This window comes from Crinia signifera, chromosome 4, assembly GCF_055691185.1.
Source record: "Crinia signifera chromosome 4, ASM5569118v1, whole genome shotgun sequence".
NCBI lineage: Eukaryota > Metazoa > Chordata > Amphibia > Anura > Myobatrachidae > Crinia > Crinia signifera.
The window spans coordinates 204,981,384-205,004,594 of NC_139220.1; the positions used below are offsets into that span (position 1 = coordinate 204,981,384).

Below are 23,211 nucleotides of genomic sequence, written 5' to 3' on the forward strand. Positions count from 1 at the left end.
GTGTTTCATTGCAACTGTCCTCTCTGTTATTTAATCTAGCCATTTTTTTCTTTATCAGTAGCTTTTTCATCTGTAAGGTTTGGCAGGGTGAAGTTATTGGTGATCGTACTATGAAATATTTGAGAAATCTGCATTTTCTCCGATTCCTAAACTACTAGACATTCTGCAAGACTTTCACACTATCTAATGGTTTCTTATTAATCACAATAACACGGAAGCCTTACATTTCCAACCTGATGCCCTAGAGGATGGAACAATTCTTTCTCTTTTCAATGGGCCACAACTACTGTAAAGTACTTAGGTCTTTATCAGTGGCGGATTTTACGTATTGGCTGCAGGACTGCAAACCCCCCCTAGGTAAAATCTGCCACAGTGTTTAGCCATAATGAAGTCAAATGCACTAGCTGCACTGTGAATGGCAGTGACTTCCTATTGGAAGTCCGACCTGCCAGTCACTCATAGTAAGGCAGTCCCTTTCAGGAGTCTTCCCTCCCCTCGAAACTGCCATAGACCGAGAGCTGGCTGCAGCTTATGCAATCCACCGTCGCCAATACTGCGGGACTGCGCAAAATGGTGGAGACTGAGAGCAGAGTCAATTTGCGGGGGAGACTGGGAGCAGCGGCAATTGGCGACGGAGACTGGGAGCAGTGGAGGTGTGTGTGTGTGCGCAGGGCTTTTATGCTGCTAATTTTCCTCCAATCGTAAAGAGCACAGTTCTCAAAAAATAGAAACATCTCCCCCTTTCATATATTGACAGTTAATTAAAATTATATAGTTTCCTTTACTTACACTGGATTCTTACTTTAGTTTTTAGGTTTTTTTTAAGCTATCAGCATATTTATCTGGGCAGTCAAAAAAACCCCCCCTGAATATTGTTATATAAACTAAGCCAAACCCCTAATTTGGGAGGTTTGAATTGACCTTTCCTATGATCTTACACTATTGCAGCACATTATACTTATTAATTTGACTAGATTACAAACATGCATAACTTGACGCAGCTTTGGAATAAACCTATAGCACTGATTTTCCATTGGCTGATCTTTTACATTTGCAACTTTCCACTTTTCTGCCTAATTTAATACATCATCTTTTGATATATATGCATACTTGCCTACTTTTGAAAACTAGTTTCAGGGAGATTTTAGCTGCTAGTAGAATGTGCCGCACCAATGAGAGGGCCTGCCATGCTCTGCCCAGAGGGTGTGCCTAACTCACCTATTGGCGTACCTATGGCCACTAAGGGGTATGTCCTGCAGTGGCAGAAAAAAGAGTACGGGTATGAAAGGCTTTATTTATACACAGCCCCCACTGCTTATTATACAAAGCCCCCACTGCCCATTATACAGAGCCCCCATGCCCCATTATATACAGCCCCACTGCCATTATACACACCCCCACTGCCATTATACACATCCCCACTCCCCATTACACATAGCTCCCACTCCCCATTATTCACAGCCCCCACTGTCATTATACACAGCCCCCACTCCCTATTATACACATCACTACTCCCTATTATACACATCACCACTCCCTATTATACACATCACCACTCCCTATTATACACAGCTCCCACTGTCCATTATACACAGCCCCCACTGCCATTATACAGAGCCCCCACTGCCCATTACAGATAGCCCCCACTGTCCATTATACACAGCCCCCACTGCCATTATACAGAGCCCCCACTGCCCATTACACATAGCCCCCACTGTCCATTATACACATCCCCACTGTCCATTATACACAGCCCCCACTGCCATTATACACATCCCCACTCCCCATTACACATAGTCCCCACTCCCAATTACACATAGCCCCCACTGTCCATTATACACAGCCCCCACTGTCCATTATGCACAGCCCCCACTGTCCATTATACACAGCCCCACTCCCCCCAGTACTACATACAGCCCCCATTGCCATTATACACAGCCCCACTCCCCCAGTACTCACAGAACTCTGGTGCCCCCCTTCCTGGGAGGTGCAGGGTCCTGGCAGTGTGGTGGGGAGGAGGCAGCTCGCCTCGCAGCAGGCAGAGGAGACTCCTGATGCATGCTGTGAGTGAGGTGGGCGGGGCCATCTTTAGTGAAGAAGCAGAGCACTGGCTGCTTGCTCTCCTGCTCCTCCGGCTGATATGCTGACTTCCTGTCAGCACGCCCTGCAGCAGTTTGACCACCACGGTGGCCGGCTGTGATGTTTCCGGATGCGCGCATGTGCAGTCCGGATTTTAAGGGAGACCCCATCAGAAACCGGGAGGATTGTGGGGCTTTGCGGGGCAGCGGGAGGCTCCTGTAAAATTCAGGCCAAGAGAAAGAGAGAGAGAAAAAGAGTAACAAGAAAGTTTGAGGATGGTCAGGTGGAGAGAGAGAGTGCTTCATGGAAAAAGTGAGAATGAGAGAGAGAGGAGGAGCAAGAGAGAAAAATAAGTGGTGCTAGCAGGAGGGAGAGGATTTCAGGGAGAAAGTGAGAGATAAAGATGGTGTCAAAGTCGTGTTGCATATACACCACAATAGACTGGTATGGCCGCCATCTTGGTTCGCAGAGTTCCGTAAAAGGAGTATAGGAATCAGGTGAAATAATAATGCGAACCCTGTGCGCAGCCATACTACTACACATAAATTCATATTCCACAATCACAAATAATAAAATATAGATAAATCGTTTTAATTAGCAGCACATAGCTTAAATGACAAAACACGACCTTTTCTAAACATATTTCACATCTGTGTGTTCGGTCTCTCATGCGCAGCGCTCCGGTTCTTGTCTAAAGTACGCAACTTGTAACAGCTGAAAGTTATGGAACAATTACATATTTAATGGTCACATTGCCATGAGGACAGTGTAACTGGGAGATCCGGATGTAACTGGTTTTACAGCTTGAGTTATGACCCCTATGACGATGCCTTGGGACAAAGACACAGAGGTGCATTCCCCAGCACCAATCCAAGAGAAGCGACACCTGATCTTTTGACCAACGGAGACCCTCACTGCCCCTTCTACTTAGGAAAAAAAAAATTCCAAGCCTCTGGATATTGTGTGTGGACCACTTACCTGCTGTGGACATTTGCCTCCTTTACCACCTTTATCCACCTTTTGAATTGGCGGACACCGCGCACAGGAGCTCCAGGTGACCCAAGCATACCATCTATCACCTGTGTCAGTGATCCCCCACTGTGCGCAGAAGCCTACCTTCCAAATCCACTCTATTGCTGCTACATATTGGTGGACACCGCTCCAAGGACCCCTCCGGTGACCTGTTTGACAGCTACTCACCTCAATAGGAGGACAGAAATATCTTAGTGAGCGGAAACTCCAGTCTTCCTCCAGCGGCAGCTAACAGCGCCATAACAATCGAGAGGACACCACCTTTTATTCAACTAAAGGAGAATTTGGATTCACCATCTGGTAATTATGCACATACCTTGTTATTTCAAGTGGTCCCCTTTGGTGCCCTTCTACTTAGACACTATAAGAAGTTAAGCACAACCTAAGAGCTTTCTCATTGTACTTTTTCTTCTTCCTGGACTGTAGTCTGGATAGAATACAGGGAGCTCGGACTGAGTTGCGCCTGCGTGTTGAGAGACGGTAACTGTTCATCTCTGTATGTGTATTTTGTATTGTGGCTGATTGTATTTACACCTGTTTTTCCCCTTTTTGTAATTAGATAGTATTTTGTATTGTACTGGATCTGTATATCTTGTTATTTGCATATATATTACTATCATAGGCGTGCGCACATTGAGAGTTAGGGGTACACAGGCACCCCCTAATGCTGTACCTACCCTTATAAACACATCCCTGCCACTAGCAACCAGCAATACCTTTTACCAAAGTATTTTGCTTTTTAGAACTGTATTCCGTTAAAAGAAGTGCACATCAATCAATTATGTGTGGTTTGCATTGTTACTTGTACTAGACCATTGTCATATCACTACATGCCTGTGTCGTCCATTTATGTTTTTGACTTTATTTGCATGTAATGCACACAGAGTAATTATAAAATTAAAACTGAAAGAGGCAGGAGATTATGGTGTGGCTGAGAGATGTTTTATTTTGTAGCAAGAGCAAATAGATGATGGTAGACAGGCCTGATTGGCTGTGTAAGACACACCCAGTAGGTGGTGCTAGGCACACCCCTTTGACGGTGCACCCCCTAATAAAATGTGCTGCGCACGCCTATGATTCCTATCTGTAACCCCCTGTTGTCCGCTAGGGACTCAAATATACGGTTAAGGACTTTGTACCCTTATTCCGGAATTTATACGGTCTCATGTATTATTCGCAGTAAGCAGAAAGGTTTACAGGAATTATACCGGGTGTATTTACTTATAACTAAGTACTGCGAACAAGATACCGCCATCAGGGTATCGTTATACGGTGTGTGCAACACTAATAAAGTTTGCTACGTGGCGCTACGCTTTAGTTCGCCCATAGCTAGGAATAAAAGGTTGTAAGTTTATGGACACAGTACGTAAACTGCGCACTTCACTTATTATCCATCGTTTTGATATTAATTAGATATTAACAATGGTAGTAAGAGAGATTGAGAGTGTTAGGCAAAGACGGAGAGAGATGGTTTATCAGAGAGAGAGAGATAATGAGTGAGAGATGGTGTCAGAGAGAGAGCAGGTGGAAGCATGGGGAAGAAGGATAGAGGAGAGAGATACTAGGTGCAGCGAGAGAGAATAAGAGAGAGGTGAAACAAGGATGGAGGGTTGATAAAAAGAGTGTACAGGGGGGCATGGGAGTGCAGAAATAGGGAGAAAGAGATGGAATGAGAGAAAAAAAAGAGGAGAGAAAAATGTGGTGGGGAGAGAAATCGAAAATCAGAAAGAAAAAAAGAGGAGAGATAAAGGTGGGGGAGAGAGATGTGAAACAGAGAGTCAGGGGAGAGACAGCAGGAAAGATAGATAAATAGTCTCCCCTCTCCACCATGTACTTCGCTAGTCTCACACCACATTGTATACAGTACTTCCCTAAGCCCCCCACCCCCCATTGTGTACCTCACAAACCATCCTACCCCACTGTGTCCTCCCCTACCCCGTAACTCGCTAATCCCCCCCTCCCCACTGTGTACCCCGCTAAGTCCCCCATCCACCACTTGGTACCTTGCTAAGTTCCCGTCCCCCCTTCCTGTTCAATTTTGGAAGAATTAAACACTTAAAATGCACTGTGTGATGACAATTGTTGTTTTTTTTACAAATCCAAAGGAAGCAGTAAGTGGCATGTGTAGTGGCATGTTATTTGAGTACTATTATTGTTCACAATTAGCTTGAGAGAGGACAGTGTTCTTAGGCCCTGCCTTCTTGTGGCAAAATGGCATGTTACATGGGTACATTAGAAACACCTAATTTTGTCTATGCCCTCTCCTGATTGAACTTCAAATCTCAGCATTTTGTCATGAGGGTGATGGGCCTAGCGACACGGTGACCAGACTTTCCCTATCAAAAAACTGCATCTGCTGCATGGTAAGATTGGATGTAATGCATGTATATATAGCCAGCTACACAGACCAAAATCAGGACATACAGGATAAATCTGTTTATTTTCATTTTACTTCATTTAGTGCAAACCAAATAGAAAAAGTGTCTTACAGCACTAGAACATTTAGGAGGTGAAGTTTATTCTTCCCCAAGATACACTCCCTTCTTACACCAGATCCCTTATTTAGAGCTTTTATTTTCAGAGTTTTTTTAAGAAGATCATGGGCTTCTAGACCATCAAAAAAAAAATCTTCATTAAAAATAGGATTACGGCTTCCACGAATCAAGGTGCTTTTTTGTTTTTGGTTTTTCCCCGGTACTAGGGATAAGGAAATACAGCAGCTGATGTGTTTGGGATCTACAGATGGTTTGTAAAGTCCTTCAGCACTGATAATTCGGATGCGGAGTGTAAGGTTTTCAGGTCGATATTCCGTAGACAGCCTTAATATTCCTCCTGTGTCTAGAACTACAGCGTTGTCTAGGGGAAACTGTCCAGCAGACAGTAGCAGGCCAATGTTAGAATGTGCAGCTGGGTGATTTGCCCACTCTTGGGATGATCTTCTGGTGACACAAGGGCTGCTGTCTGTTGAGCTGTCCTCATCAGTGGAGACTGAACCGTTCCTGAAAGCAGAAGGCTTGCAGCTAACCTTCAAAGACCTAGAAAACATTTTATCCTGGTTGAAGGCTTTCAACAGAGAAATAGGGAGTGATCTGTGGAGTAGAGGAGAGCTGAAAGGAGATGACTCAGTTGAGGAAGTCGTGTCACTGTCTAAAGTAGCAGAATATCGCAGAGGTCGCAACCTTAGAGTTAAGCTACTTGGAGTGGATGTTCCTCTGCAAGAGATTGTGTTAGAGCGAGATCTAGAGAGCAAAATGGGTGGATTAGCAGGGTCATTGTGGAATAATGACTCTTTTCGTCTTGTGTTTGGGCTTTCCAGCAAGGTGCAAAAACCATAGCAGGTCTGTGCTTTTGGAAGATGGGGCAAGGACAAAGCTGCTTGTGATTGTGGATCCCCATTAGTATTTTCTTCCTCAGGAAATTCTTCCACGCTATCCACCTGGATGATATGGGCATCAAACGAGCTTGGTTTTATTTTATCAAATACTAGTCCACTGAAGTCAGGGATGGACTGGTAATGAGTGTTGGCTTTCAGATCCTTTTGAGCTTGATGCCTAGGAGGTATAAAAAATTCAGGTATTCTATCTGGTGTTAACACATTTGTGAATGTAGGCAAATTATGTTTTGGTTTCTCTTTTCCAACCATGGTCTGCACAGAACTTCTACAGTCAGCATCCACTCAGTGACATCGACATTCACAGTCCAAGAAGAGGCTGGACATGCTGTAAATGAGAAAGAAAATATAAAACACAGAGAATGATTATGAATGTACATAAAAAAAGCAAAATTTGCCACCAACTGTTGCATAAAAGAGTATCATCTATATATGTGTGTGTGTGTGTGTGTGCGTGTGTGTGCGTGTGTCTAGTGTCTGTAAATCTCCAAAACACTGCCATCTGCGGGCAGAGAGTGAAACTACATCTCTTTCTCAAACATGCACACACACGGAAGATAGCAGACTAGCTTTTGAAGCTTGTGCTTCGAGCGGGCTTACTAGTATAATATCTAAATTACATTTTAAATCTGAAAGAAGTCCATGTGTAAAACACAATATTCAATAAGAAAATCACATCATAAGGAGATACAAAAATACACAAGTATTTAATTTCTGGAAACACTTCGGTAGAGTAGCTATCGTTGGCAATACTGCCGATGGGACACTTTGCCTGTTTGGTCTTATTCAAATCCCATATAACTAGCATTGCGTCAAAGCAATTATTATTATCATCATGAAAATCTACCTATATTAAGATGATATACAGTAGCAAACCCACACCCTACATTTTTTTTTTTAATTTATAACTTTTTTAGACACTTTTGGCGTGATAGTGTTGTTGTTAGTTGAATATACTACAGTTATGACATTTATACTAAAACCCATCAAATGTCAAAGCTGTAAGATGTTCTACTGATGACGACTTGATGCATGGTATATGGATGATAAATATTTTCTAGATAGATAGTTAACAGGTGGACACCAAGGTTGACAGGTAGAAGGTGGTCAATGTTTTGATGGATATACAAAAGTTTGCAGGATCAAAAGGTTGACATGCATTTGGTCAATGCGCTTTTTGGGGTTTTCCCTTATTTTTAAACTTTTGCTTGATTTACCATCCATAGACTATGATTGAGAATAGTAACCTGTGCCAAGCGCAGCAGTAACAGTAAGGCACCTTGTTTGAAGCATGGCAAGCAGAAAATGACACCACCAAAAACTCTAAAAACTGGCGTTTGTCCTTTTTTTGTGTTGAACATTACAACCTTTTGCCCTGTTGACCTTTTCTATTAGCTAACTTTTCCAAGTTGACCTTTTGACCCTGTAAATCCTTTGATACTTTCAACCTAATGCTTGTCGACCATATGGGATTGACCTATTGACTGTCTAATTTATTTAGAACTACCCCTGACTCATTGGTGGGAAATTCAATTGATTCCGGTTGGCTGGTTGGTCATTTGGCCCGTTGGTTGGTCGGTTAAATGCCCAGCTTAATACTTGCAAGTATAGTAAATACCATAAAGCCAGAGAAGCTAATCACAGACTATGGGGGAAATTTACTAAGATGGGAGTTCTATTTCACATGGGCTGTTGCTATGGGCAACCAATCACAATCTACTTCTTATTTGCTGCCCATAGCAACATCCCATGTGAAATAGAACTCCCATTTTAGTAAATGTCCCCATATATATGAAACATGTATATATTGGAAATGGTAAGGAACTAAACAGAGAAGTATTCCATCATCTGGATTCTTCTGATTTACATACAGACCAGGATCCTACAATAATTGGTTACATAATGTGGCCACACTTTACAAAAAAAAAAAAAACTGTGAACAATTAATATTCATATGTTATTTTATACTATTTTTCAACATTGATCACAACTTCTTTACACTGTATACTGCATACCAATAAGACATACTGAGATTCCTTGTGATTTAGACGTTAATTATACTGTCTAAGCCAGTGGTTCCCAAACTGTGTGCATTATTTACGGTGCAAGTAACTGACAAAACCAGTGATGGTAGCTGTCAATTATAAAATATATTGACAAACAGGAGCAAAATGTATCCCTCACCACATAATTGAACATAAGAATTACATATAAACATAATTTACTTAATTTCATATTTCTTTCTAAATTTTTAATTAAGAAACTTAAGGTCTAGGGTTGGCATGAAATTTTTTTGGTCAATCTAGGGCGCCATGATTTTCGAAAGTTTGGGAAACAAAGATCTAAGCACTTATTTAGTCTCTGTTCTATTACCAATATTTTAGATCTATAATTAATGAAATACAAATGTTTGGATCCCATGGGACTAGGCCAAAATATTTTAATGGATACCTCCATCTAAAATCTTCCAACGTCTTTACGAAGTAGTTTTAAGTGCAATAAAATGTATAAATGATTAGAAAAGAATGATCTGCCTTTCAAATATAGCCACATCTAATGGGGACAGATTGCATACTACACAACACCCAGCCAGGTGATATCTTCCTAGTAACGGTTTGAGGAAATCTCAGCATTTCCTCCTAGAATTCCCAATAGCACATTACTATAATGTGCTATATTGCACCAAGTGTAGATACTATATTGCGATATCGCCGTTTAGCACATTGCATTTATGACTGTAACAGCCAGATGTTGATACGTTAACCTTGGCTCAGTGAATTAGTTACCATGGAGCTGAGAACCATTAGTAACAGAGCAGTGTGCAGAAACAAATGTCAGCAATGGATGCAATAAAAACTAAGAAAGTCACAACAAAATATTCATGTATTTTTAGCTGAGGAAGATTGGAAATGTACTTTAAAGGGGAAGCTGATGCTTAAGATGTGCTGAACCTTGCACAAGGGCCCTTATTTACCTGATCGCAGTACAAATTTGTTCACAAAATGGGCAAAACCATGTGCACTGCAGGTGGGGCAGATGTAACATGTGCAGAGAGAGTTAGATTTGTGTAGGATGTGTTAAACTGAAATCTAAATTGCAGTGTAAAAATAATGCAGCCCGTATTTACCCTGCACAGAAACAAAATACCTCAACCAAATCTAACTCTCTTTATACATGTTACATCTGCCCCACCTGCAGTGCACATGGTTTTGCCCATTTTGAGAACAAATTTGTACTGCGATCAGATGTAAATAAGGGACAATATATATGTTATAGGGACCCAACTGCTTATCCACTTACTGTAAACTGAACTTATATATGTACGGGTATCGCTCATTGGGTCGACCAACTTTAGGTCAACATGCATTGGGTCGACCACTGAAGGTCAACATCTGAAATAGGTCGACATGGGTATAGTCACACAAGCATTAGGTTGGTTGAAACGTGAGTTTATCACTTTTTTTGTCCCGAATGTCGTCATGGACATCCTCTAAGTGAATCGTGTCCCCTCGGCGAGCGGGACACCATTTTATTCTCCCATTATGCCGTAGTGGATGGTAGGACATGAAATACCGTTGGCGCATCAGCTAAGAAAAAAAAAAGTGAAAACCTCATGTTGACCTTTTGACTGTTGACCTTCACATAGTCGACCGAATACTTGTGTCGACTTTCATACCCAGCTGACCTTACCCATGTTGACCTATTTCAGGTATCGACCCAGTGGGGTGCACGTTTCACATGCTGCTTTGTCGTGGGCTATCATCCCGAGGATGGGGAGCATTCCCCGAAAGAGCTCCATGCTTGTTGCTGTGATTATGCCAGCTATGCCCAATACAGCTTGATTCAATACTACCATTTCTGCGAGTGTGTCAGTGTGCCTTCTTTATTGGATGAGTATATATATATATATATATATATTTTTTTTTTCACATGTCACTGATTTAAATCCAATATTCTCTATTTCTGTTGGAGACTTATTAAAGGGAGATCTTACCCCCCTGATTAGTTTTGAACCAGGAAACAAATTGCAGTTGGTCATAATACATTTTCTATATCCCCGGCTTAATCTCATCCTGTGTCAGACCACATGTATATTGCATCATTTGCATATACAGATTTGTATAGAAGATAAATCATTTAGGAAAAGAACATGTCCTGGTCAATTGATGATTACTGGATTAGTATCAATAAATTACCAAAAGATACATATTGTAGTGATGTGAAAAGTAAAATTACCTACCTGTCTAGTCGACAGCAGCCTGTTGGTGCCATGCTGCAGGTATTAGTATAATAGGAGAGGCCAGACGCCAGAAAGGTCTTGTATTCCCTTATTAATAGCATGAGGTGAGACTGCGGCCAATAGGATGTAAGCTCATTAGCATATTTAAACACAACCTCCCTGTTAGAGTCATTATGATATGTCTGCTTATTAACCTATTCAGTACAAGGTTTATACTATCACCATAACCTATACAGACTGCTACTGCTACTCTCTCTCTCTGTAATATTAGATTTTTTACATTCAAAATTTTCTAATTATATTTAAACTGTATACTGTATCTACAATTTTTTATGGCAAAATTCTCATCTGCATACAAAAAATCCTTGCCACATTTAATGCACTTGTGGTTATATAAGAAACAAATGGAAAGCAGATACAAGAATAAGCCCCACTGTGATGAATGTAGAAATGGTAGCAGTTGGAATGTTGGTAAATAAAATAAACACATTTAGAATAGATTTGCTATTTGATGTTCTGCTTTTGCTTATTTGATAGTGTAACTGTAAATAGGGTTATGTTGCCCTCGGTGTGCTTTCCTGTTGCTGTACCTTGAAGGAAATTGTATCTGAGGCATGTACTTTGTACATCAGAGCAACCTCATCAGTCACCTTAACAACGGTGTGCAGAGAAGGTACTTAATCAGCCTGGTACCACATTTACAGGGAAGTGGAGCTGAGTGCAAATTCTGAGCAACACAAATCAGTGAGATCTGAGCAGGCAGTTTACAAAGCAAACAGAATAATACAGGTGTTCATCTTAGGAGTAAAATATATGAAGTTTAGGTATAGAATTGAGAATACAGTTCAATATTAAATTAAATAATTGATGTTGATATCTTCTTATTCTTCAATGGTGGCAACATTAGCATTATGACCTGTTATGACCTACAACTATTGAACAGAAATAGCTGACATGCTATTCACTTGCCTCGTAGAGAGAAACACCAATGAAGTTATTTCAGGGGTATATAACAAAAGTAAACCGCCCTATTCCATAATTTTTAGTAGAAGCTAGTTCCTAAATCACTGACACGGGGGCATCGAGACTCCTTGGGTAGTATTCAATGCTGCTCGCCGCGGCCGGCGGGGGGGGTTAAACAGCGAGGATCACAGAAAACCAGCGATCCTCGCCCTATTCAATGTTCTGGGGGAATCGGATTCCCCCAAACAGCGAGACCCGCGGCTACTGCAGCAAACCCTCTGTATTTAGCCGTGAGTCTCGCTGCTTCTGCAGCCGCATACGCCGATTCCCCCTCGCTCGGAAAACTGAGCGAGGAGGAATTGGCGTATGAGGGTGTGAGTTGAATACTGACAGGGCGAGCGGTGACAGCGAGCAGGAAGCCCTGCTCGCTGTCACCACTCGCCCATGGCATTGAATAGATCCCCTTGAGTCTTGATGTCCCAGTTTTTTTTATGTTAAACAATTTTACTAATTGTAAAGCAGCTAATGATACTATCTCTACTTAGTTAAGATGTTTAAAATTAATAAAATAAAAAAAAACACATGCTACCAGCACAAGCACTTCTGCTTAGACTGGTAATGGAAAATTGTGGTGATAAAGAGAGTGGAGTCTCATCATATCTTCTAATACCAATATAAGGTATTACCAGCCAGAGAAGTAGGCACTATAACAGGGGTGATGTCCATCTCACCATGGTGCCAACAGTGCTAGGCCAGTCAGCACAAAGCTGGTATTGTATCCCAAGGGATGAGGGCCCCACAAAAACAAATGCAAGTCGCTATAGAGACAACCATGCCTATGTGAAAAGGATATTCCCCAACCTCAGGGTTGGCTACAGAAATCTTGGGACATAGTAAACTGTGGTATATTAAAGCAGTACAATAGCGCTTCCTGCTTTGTTTCTTAACCAAGGTGAAGCAGAAAGCAGTCGCAACAAGATGTACATTATGCGGAGGAGTAAAACATCCCTTCCCCTCCCTTCCCTGTCATACACTTAGTGGCAATGGGGGGATGGCGGCACTCGGCAATAAAGAAATAAATTCACCCGCACACTGCCTGTGTGCGGGTGAATTTATTTCTTTATTGCCGAGTGCCGCCATCCCCCCATTGCCATTACATGCTGCGGACCACGCCAGTGGATCCCCACTCTGGAGGGCACTGGATCATTGTGCTCATATTTTGCTACTTTGGGTGTGCCTGCCTAGACTGCTATACAATGTCATACACTTATGCAGATTTAAATAGCCTCAGTTTTGATCTTTTAGTTCAAAACCAGGTGGGCAGATGTAACATGTGCAGAGAGAGTTAGATTTTAGTTATTTTGTTTCTGGCTGTTTTATCTTTTACACTGCAATTTAGATTTCAGTTTGAACACACCACACCCAAATGTAACTCTCTTTGTGCAAATATTACATCTGCCCCACTTGCAGTGCATCATGGCTTTGTCCATTTGCTAAAATCGGGCCCTAAGAGAGAGCTCTAATTGAAGTGTGAGAGAAGTGGGCTGTGAGGGTCCTGTTCCAAGGAGTATGCTTTGATGAACAGGTGAGTTTTTAGTGCCTGTTTGAAGCTAGCAAAGTTGTGGAGAGTCTAATAAAGCAAGGGAGAACATTCCAGTGAGCAGTGCGTGCAAAATCTTGGGTATGGGCATGGGATGGTGACCAGTGAAGAGGAAGGGGGGGGGGGGGGAAACCAGAGAGGGGGGGGGGGGTGTGTGTAGGGAAATAAGGTTAAAGATGTAGGGAGCAGCAGAGTTAGAGAGGGTCTTGTATGTGAGGGTGAGGAGTTTGAAGAGGATTCTTTAGGGGAACGGGAGTCAGTACAGATTTTCTTGAAGGTAAGCAGAAGAGGAAGATAAGTATAAGTGTAGAGTTGAGGACAGACTGTAGGGGAGAAAGCTGGAAGCACAAGAGGCAGAGGCGTAGGGAGGGCGGAGCCACCGGAGCTCATGCTCCGGGTGGCGATTGGTCGGATGGCGCCGCCGGCCCGCCCCCCCTCCGCAAAAATCATCCCTGCACGAAAGACTATACGGGCAGCGTGCGCCGGCGGCTGACCTGCCCGGCATCTGCCCTGGCCGGCGCCTGCCTCCTGCCCCCTGCCCGGTCCGTGACGCTAGGTGACTCCCTCATGTAAATTCGTGCTGCTGCTCGGACCGGCTTCCGGGCAGCGCAGCGCAGCAGCACTCAGATTCCTCACACAGTGTCCTGCCTCTCACTCCCTCCTCCGTCATCAGCCTGCCACAGCCATCCCAAGCGCTGGTGAGGAGAGTTTCTGCTGCCGCCCGTGCCGCCCTGCTAACATTATTCAAGGTGGATTTCTTTTTTTCCCTCTTTTTACAGCTAATTAATGATGTAATAATAAGATTAATAATACACTTGGGGTTTGGGGGATTCGTGGGTCCTGGGGGGGGGGGGGGGGGAGAGTGAATCTCTCTGACATCTGCTGCTGCCCTGCTGTGCTGTATATATATTTATTTACAGCTGTCAGCATGTTATATAGCGCAGCAGATTCCGTTACAGCGTCTTATAAAGCGCAGCAGATTCCGTTACAGTGTCTTATATAGCGCAGCAGATTCCGTTACAGCGTCTTATATAGCGCAGCAGATTCCGTTACAGTGTCTTATATAGAGCAGCAGATTCCGTTACAGCGTCTTATATAGCGCAGCAGATTCCGTTACAGTGTCTTATATAGTGCAGCAGATTCCGTTACAGTGTCTTATACAGCACAGCAGATTCCGTTACAGTGTCTTATATAGCGCAGCAGATTCTGTTACAGTGTCTTATATAGCACAGCAGATTCCGTTACAGCGTCTTATATAGCGCAGCAGATTCCGTTACAGTGTCTTATATAGCGCAGCAGATTCCGTTACAGCGTCTTATATAGCGCAGCAGATTCCGTTACAGTGTCTTATATAGCGCAGCAGATTCCGTTACAGCGTCTTATATAGCGCAGCAGATTCCGTTACAGTGTCTTATATAGCGCAGCAGATTCCGTTACAGCATCTTATATAGCGCAGCAGATTCCGTTACAGCGTCTTATATAGAGCAGCAGATTCCGTTACAGCGTCTTATATAGAGCAGCAGATTCCGTTACAGCATCTTATATAGCGCAGCAGATTCCGTTACAGCATCTTATATAGCGCAGCAGATTCCGTTACAGCATCTTATATAGCGCAGCAGATTCCGTTACAGCATCTTATATAGCGCAGCAGATTCCGTTACAGCGTCTTATATAGAGCAGCAGATTCCGTTACAGCGTCTTATATAGTGTCTTATTTTTTAAGTTTTTTCTTTTCAAATGTAACATGCAAACACATGTTAGCCACGCCCCCAATTCATTGCCGGGGTAGGGGGGGGCGCGAAATATGCCCTTGCTCCGGGCACCATGGCACCTAGCTACACCGCTGACAAGAGGCCAGTGTGAGACTGTTGCAGTAGTTGAGCTATGAGTGAATAATAAGTTTATTCGCACTACAGGAGAGAAACAAACTGATGTTGCATAGCCAGTGCCAGATTAAGGTCTAAATGGGCCTGGAGCTGAAAATGATCAAGGGCCTATTATGCGCAATAATTAAGGTTGTGGCCAGCACCTAATAATGTGGGAGGAGTGACCAGTGTTCTGTTTGGATGGTCTGCTCATGGGTGTGTCTCTATTTTGTAAATACTTTCAACTAATTATATATGCTTGGAAAAGGCAGGGGGCTGGCATAGGAAAAATGCAGAGAGATATATTGGCGGGTGCACCCGCAGGATACCGATGTCCTAAGATACTTGTGTGGTGAGGCGGCACTCCTGTCATAAAAAAAATACTGAAAGCCGAAACTTGGTAGACAACATTTCAGGACCTTCTATGTGGTCATCTAAGTTTACCACACCATATACCCCTTATATAAATCATGCAACACAATAGTAACTCCCACGAGGTAGAATAGCCGGTGGCCATCGGGACCCCAAGTGTCTGGGTTTTGACAGTCGGGATCCCGACGTCGCGGTACTGACTGTCGGGATTCCGACTGTCGGGAAACTGTCCGGCACCCAGCCAAAATACAGTACACACTATACCAGACTGAGAAATAATGCATAATGTGTTTCCATAAACAGGGGCATTGTTAAAATTAAAAATTTACACCATAATGCCCATTACTAGTTAAGCCACACACCATAATGTCCATTACGTATTATGATAAACACCATAATGCCTATTTAAAATTATGTTACATATGTGCTGCTTACCTACAGGCTCATTGCCAGTGGTTCCATGTTTGTTGTCATGTGGGATTACATGCTAATTGCTAAGGGGGAATATTTGCTCACGGTAACTGGGGGACAGCCGCCGCCAGGCAGACATGACAGCTAATGACAGCCGGGCAGAGAGCAGGGGGATGCCCGGCTGAATTCAGAGCACTGCATGTCCCGGCTATTTTAAATAATACCTCTTTCACACCATAAAATGCAGGGATTTTCCCGGGAATATGGTCCCAGGATCATGCAGCCTAGTCCCTGCATTTTCTGGCGTGAGGGGGAGAGAAAACCACCCCCCCCCCCTTTAAATAACCAGCTATATCTTCGTAAAACCAACTAACCCATTTACATGTGGGCTTCAAATGATTTTGGTCCCGAGAAACTGGGTTTGAGAGAAATATGTCCTCAAACAACATAAACAGCTATAAAATTACATTTCAGAATTGAAAAAATCGGTTTACCCGCAATATCTCTAGAACCAATAAACCCATATGGACCAGTCTAGTATTAGATTGAAAGCCCAGTGTAAGGAATATCTCTGACTATGTGCTCCTCCGACCACTAGGAGACTCTGTATTTGCAAGTTTGCCCTTAGTTTTGCCCTTTTCCAAGATGGCCAGTTTGGAATCAAAGAGAAGCCATCTTGGATCCTGTTTCCTGTTTAGGCCTATAAAAGGCACTTCCTGGATCTAATCCCTGCTTGAGTATTCTGCTTGCTCAGCTCCTGCTACCTGCCACACGTCTCTACGTTTGACTAACCTCCTGTGTACCGAACCGGCTTACGTTTGACTACCCTCCTGTGTACCGAACCGGCTTACGTCTGACTACCCTCCTGTGTACCGAACCGGCTTACGTCTGACTATCCTCCTGTGTACCGAACCGGCTTTCGTTTGACTACCCTCTTGTTTACCGAGCCAGCTTACATTTGGCTATTCCCTGGTATATCTGCTCGGCCACTGGACTTCAGGTAATACCACCAGTATCGTTACACCCAGTGATTTCAGTTTGACTGAGATCAACCTTGAGCTGCTGTGATGCCGGAAGGGGAACTGGCAGCCATTGGAACCGGGCGGTGGTCGGAATTAGCGGGTCCCATGTTATCCTATGGGGAAAACATTCCAGTTTTGCCTGGTGGTATCTCCGGTTCCCGGAGGGCTGGCGACACGGGTCTGGGTTTCTTTGATAGCCCTGGCCCTCAGCTAGTGAGTGGGCCAGCCTGGAGCTGTAGCTCCATCAGGCCCATTGTTAATCTGGCCCTGTGCATAGCTGATACTGAGAGGATGGACCAGGGATTAGATGTGGGGGCGAAAGGAGAGGTAAGAGTCAAGAGTGACACCCAAGAAGCAGAGTTGGAGAACAGGAGATGATGGTGTATTTACAGACATTTACAGACCTGCCCAGGGCACTGGCCCACGCAGGCTCCGATTTGCTCTACCCTCAGGGGTTCACTGCACATGGGTCTCACACCTGCGCAAGTAATACACAAGCCCCCCTTGGCCATCTGCTCAGGGACAAATTTTAGTGTACAAACACTACAAGCGCACAATGCATTAAGGGCTCCCTCCCCCAAAGCCACAGACTGTTGCTCAGACATGATGCAAAATGTAACACAGTCACAGTGCACAAAGTACAGGCGTTTTATACAGAGCCAATGTACCACAGTCACTTATCTGTCTGAAGCTTTCAGAAGTGGGGAGACGATGCCCAGGAAATCCAATCACTCTGCCAGGATCTGTCAGCCAGCTCAGCTCCGCTGCAAGCGTTTCGAATGGCGCCAAAACAATGTGAGGGAAGAGACCAAGTCCCTGCTGCTGTGGGGTCCATGGCTTTTGCCGCAACAACCCCCAGACAGCCGCTCCCACTGCAGGATATCCAAGTTCCAGTGTCTCCCCCTCTGCTGGGGACCACTTGGAACATGCCTGCAACACACTGCTGTCCTCCCACACAGGAGCTCAGTGTGTAAGCTCCGCAGAAAATGGCCGCCGCCATCACGGAGCGCCTGTCCCCCATGATCCCCACCTAGCGTGAAGCCGGTTTCAGAGCGCTCCGGAGCCCAGGCAGCTTTTTTAATAGAAGCTGTAAGCGCTGCACAGGGAGACCAGACAGTGTCTCCCCTGTGCGCAGTGAGCTGACAGGACACGCTTCTGCCAGCTCCTGCTGCGCTGTCAGTGTGAGGATTCAATGAGAATCCTCACACTGTGCCTACCTAGCTAGTGTAAAAGTTAATAAAATAAAAAAACTCCTAACTAACTCTAATCCTTTGGCTGCTCCAGCAGCCCTTTAGAATAGCACCCACTCCAGTGGGCACCTAACACAAACTGAGGAGTCTTGGATGCAGAAGGGGAGGAGCCTACCCTCCAAAAGCTTTAGTATAGGTGCCTGGCTCCTACTGACCCTCCTACATCCCAATGTTGAGCTGTGTCACCAGGACCATTGAAAGAGAAAGAAGATTAATAAGAAAAGCTTTCCCTGTTCCTCCTGGAGCATCCTGAAAAAATATGCCACCACTCTGATTCAAAAGGGAATCCAGAATTTTGGCGTATGCTTTTTTAAAAATCTGGAACCAGTTTTGATTCATTCTCTTCTAAATATTTTGTAAGGCGATCTGTATTGTAAGCTAATTCTGCTAGTAATTCATTAGGTAATCTTGAATGTTGGTCATGTAAAGGTTGCGGCAACCCATAAGTTTGTAGATCTGATCCACCTAATGATTTAATCTTGTTCTCAATAATAATTAGAACTGTATTGAAGATTAAGTCATTATATTGTAGATCTATATTGTGTTGTTGAAATCAGGCCTGATGCAGTATATCCTCAGACAGGCTTTCCTTATGGTTAATCCATAATTGTAAAGGACTTTTCATAGAGCATATTTGGAGCATAACAACAAACAGGTTACGTAACGTCTTTGGCGATCGACTTGCAGCTGCCTCTTCAGTGTTCATCATTTTCAAGAAGTCCTCTAAGCTGGCATGCTTCTTTATAAGATTCACAAAGTCTATCTTGAAATGTTCTAAGATCTTTAAATGAAGTAGGTCCTCGTAGCTCATGTAGTAGCAATCACAGGTGAAAACATTCCGAGTTGTTTGGATGCACTACGTACACTCGACCAAGTGCATCACTACAATTGATTCCTGGGTGGTCTTGAACACTTCTATTCAATTAACTAATTCTGCGAGAAATCCATTTTTTTTCATTGTTCCACGTGTAATGCCTTGGAACTTGGTGGTGCAAGCAAACTCATCTTCTGAGCAAAGATTGAAAAAGCCTGTAAGGGTAGTTTCTGGAGGGAGCTGTGAACATTCTGTTGCATTTTCTGTCGTAAAAAAGACTCTTTGTTCATTCTCGAGGTGGACGGCTAAGTGAATGACTGTTGGGTGGCGCTTGTGAATCAGAAAATCAAGTATTCTCCATACTGCTTCATTGGTGCTAATGTACCTTCCCATTTCATACAGATAAACTTCATTATGTTCATTTTCGTTAGTAGTTAGTTTATAAACAACCATGTTCGAGCCTTTATTAACGTATTTGCAAATGTACTTTATGGACAGAATTGCAAAACTCTACATTTATGTGAGCATTGAAGATTATTGTTAAAAGTGGACAATAAGGGACAATCCATGTATTATCCACAACCACAGATGATCTCCGAACTGTCTTATTTGCTGTGAAACCACCGTCTGATGGGCTTCTGTGTCGATAGAGTGGGTACCCATCTTGTCCCTTTTGTGTTTCTTTTAAAAAACAACGTGGATATCTCTTTGTGCATTTTCCATTCTTCATGCAAGGGACACCTGTACTTGGATACCTGTACCTGTCTTGTGACCTGCTTGCCGGACCCTGCTATCCCGGAACGGGTGATATGCCTTTTTAACCTTTTACAATTGTGAGTGCACCAATAAAAATCTGTTAAATTTTATTCCGACTATATTGCACTATTTGAGCTTCTATTCCATCAGACCTATGAATAAGAGAGCACAGGAGGAATTCTACCTCATAAAAAGACCCTGCTACATGCGCATATATGGTGGATTAATGTGAGTGGACTGAGTAAAATCAACCTATCTCCATCAATATACAATATTGCACTATGGTCTTTTTTCTCTTTGTTTCTGTCTTGAGTCATTTAGATCAAACTGTTCACAGCCTGATTTAATTCAATCAATTACTGTGTAAGTCAATCGCCATCGCCAGTGGGTATACCTATTTTTTTCTCTATCTACTGTCTCCATAAGCTTTTTGGTGAAAGCTTTATTGGTGTCACCCTGGGCTGAAGGCTGTTTGTTGCGCTGTGGTTAAATCATAAATTTTGTCTACTATTGTATTTGTCACCATTTGATTTTACCTAGCTGCATTTAAAATGTTGTCATATAGAGATAACAGAAATGAAATTTTCAATGGTATTTTTTCAAGGGACACCAACCCTTCAGATGTCTGTGAAGGGGGATTTGGTGTCCTCTATGAAAAAATTAGAAATATTAACCCTTAAAGAAAATCGTTGCTGGTGGGAAGTTAATACCCTAGAGAGGTACCTATCGGAGGATTTGGTGCCCAAGGGATTGAAAATCCAAAAAATTGCTTCCTTCACAGACTCCAGCGAGGATTTTAAGAAAGATTGGGATTTAGTACTCAATCAATGTTCAACCAAACTAATGGGTCTTATCATACGGGAACGAAGGAGAAATCTTTCGTCCCTGAATGAAGAAATAAATTGCCTACTGAAATGCTTAGATCCTTTTAAAGATCTGGAAGACTTTAAGGCTATGGAAAAAGAAATCCTATCCAAACTAGCCAAAGACACCAGAGATTTAAAAATCAAAAAAAGGAAAAAATATTTATGTGATCTGAACATACCAGGTGACCAAACAGCACAACCAATAAATATAGAGACATTGGAACTAACCAAAGGCCCTAAATTGATAACCAATACCAGAAAAAAACCCAATCAAGGTAAAATTACATCCATAACAAACAAAAAATCGTTGTTCAAATCTAATAGGGCCAACTCGAAAAATTGGAGGGCCAATAATCAAAACAATTATCCCACAGTTAGAACCACCCCCAAAATTAGGTGGAATAAAAATAGGTCAAGATGGGATAATAGACCCTATAAGGAAGACTGGGAGTTTGAAAATATAGAAAACAGGTATGAACCACTAAGGCAACAGACACCAGTCAGATCTCCTTTTTTGGAGGTTACCCCGAGGACCAGATGGCGAAGGTAACCCCAAGAAAGAAGAAACGAGGCAAAAGAGGCGGTAAAAACCTCCGAAATAAAAATAGAACAAAGAATGAGAAGAAAAATAAAAATGTTGACCCTCCCACACAACCCGAAACATCAAAAGATAATGGTACAAAAATCTTTAATTTAAGTAAAAAAATACTGACTAAAGATGAAATGAATGTACTTAAAAGGGGCCTTAAATATTGTCCAACAAGTAAAATTGAGGACTTTGATTTTTTTGTGGATCTGCAGAGATACATAAGAAAACTTACCGTGAAAAAGTTTTTTCTAAATAAGGAAGGAACGGAGACTGAGGAAACTTTAAATCCATCTGTACCTCAGTTCCGTCCGAAGTCCACTTTTTACCCTACACATCAGAAGGGCACATTCATAGACTGTTTTAGCAAAATGGTCCTTGAAGAAGTGGAGGAAGTCCTTAAGAAAAAACGTAAAAACTGTAATTTGACTAAAAAGGAGTGGCAGGCCTTACAATCCCTAAAAAAGCAAAAAGAAATAATTATAAAACCAGCAGATAAAGGGGGGGGGGGTGGTCCTTATGGACCTGGAGGATTATATTAAAGAGATAGATCAGCAATTAACTAAGGGTAACACTTATGCCAAACTCAAAAGTGACCCATTGTCCAGGATCTCTAAGGCACTTTTAGATTTGACTTCGCAGGCATTTGAAAAAGGAGTCATTTCAAAATCAGAATTCGAATATCTGAATCTCAAACATCCATCTACGCCGACAATCTATATCCTCCCAAAGGTCCATAAGGACCCCCTCCACCCCCCGGTAGACCTATAGTCTCCGGTACTAATAGTATCACTGCCAATCTTTCTGCCATGCTAGACCATTACCTCCAACCCTTGGTGAAACAAACGAGGGCATATTTAAAAGACACTAATGAAGTCCTAAAGATACTAAATGATGTCCAATGGAAAGAGGACTACATTATGGCTAGCGCAGACGTATCAACTCTGTACACCATAATACAAGAAGAAAAAGGGATTGAGGCCATTACATTTTATCTAGAAGCCACAGACTACTCTGCGGACTTAAAGGACTTTATCGTGGATGGCATTAGGTTCATCCTTCGAAATAATTATTTCTTTTTTAACGGCCAATATTATTTACAGAAGGTTGGTACTGCCATGGGCACCAGGTTTGCACCCAGCTATGCAAACCTCTTCATGTCATACTGGGAATCCGAAACCGTATGGCATGGAGGGGAGCTGGGGGCAGGCCTGGTGCTCTGGCGTCGATATATCGACGATGTTTTGTTAATTTGGGATAAGGGGTCCGAACAACTTGAATCATTCTGTCAAACATTAAATGCTAATGATTGCAATATTAAACTGACGTTCGATATAAGCAACAAGGAATTACATTTCCTTGACCTTTGCCTATACATAAAGGATGGTAAACTGAATACAAAGGTCTATCGCAAAGCAACAGACTCCAATAGTCTGATAGAAAAAACTAGCCAGCACCATGCAAATTGGCTCGATAGTATCCCCTACGGGCAGCTACTTAGAGTTAAAAGAAATTGCACTGATCCCGAAATTTTTCTTGAACAATCGAAGGAAATGGAATCCCGTTTTCTGGAAAAAGGATACTCAAAGACCATCCTAGAGAGGGCAAAAGAAAGGGTTGACCAAACCTCAAGAGAATCCCTCATCCTCCAAGATAGGAAAGAAAAAGAGAAAGATGAAAGCACACAATGGTGTTTCATCAGTCAATACCACTGCCAATATAGGGAAGTTGAAAGAATTTTCAAAAAAAAAAACACTGGAAAATCTTGTTAAAGGATCCTGTTATTGGTTCCAAATTACCTCCTGCTCCAAAGTTCATCTACAGACGCTCGAAAACTATTAAAGATACCATAGTGAGAAGTGCTCTAGATGTCCCTAAAAGGAGCAGTATCCGGAGCCAGGGTTTCCATCGGTGTGGCACTTGCCATATATGTCGCTGCACCAAGGGCCCAAGTAAAATTAAAG

At 42.8% G+C, this 23,211-nt stretch overlaps 1 protein-coding gene across 3 annotated transcripts in view; it reads right to left on the minus strand.

Moving 5' to 3' along the window:
- Positions 1–5,596: 5,596 nt before the first annotated feature.
- Positions 5,597–23,211, minus strand: part of LOC146074883 (C2 calcium-dependent domain-containing protein 4C-like) — a 36,584-nt gene continuing 18,969 nt past the window's right edge. The window contains exons 1-3 of one of the 3 annotated variants that reach the window (XM_083183529.1): positions 10,743–11,494; positions 6,752–6,830; positions 5,597–6,662 (exon numbers count right to left, since the gene is read on the minus strand). In XM_083183529.1, coding sequence (XP_083039655.1) covers positions 5,597–6,662; positions 6,752–6,783 — 1,098 coding nt within the window. In that variant the 5' untranslated portion in view covers positions 6,784–6,830; positions 10,743–11,494. Of the gene's footprint in view, positions 6,831–10,742; positions 11,495–23,211 lie in introns of those variants that run through there. The other 2 variants (XM_083183527.1, XM_083183528.1) reach the window with 2 other exon arrangements.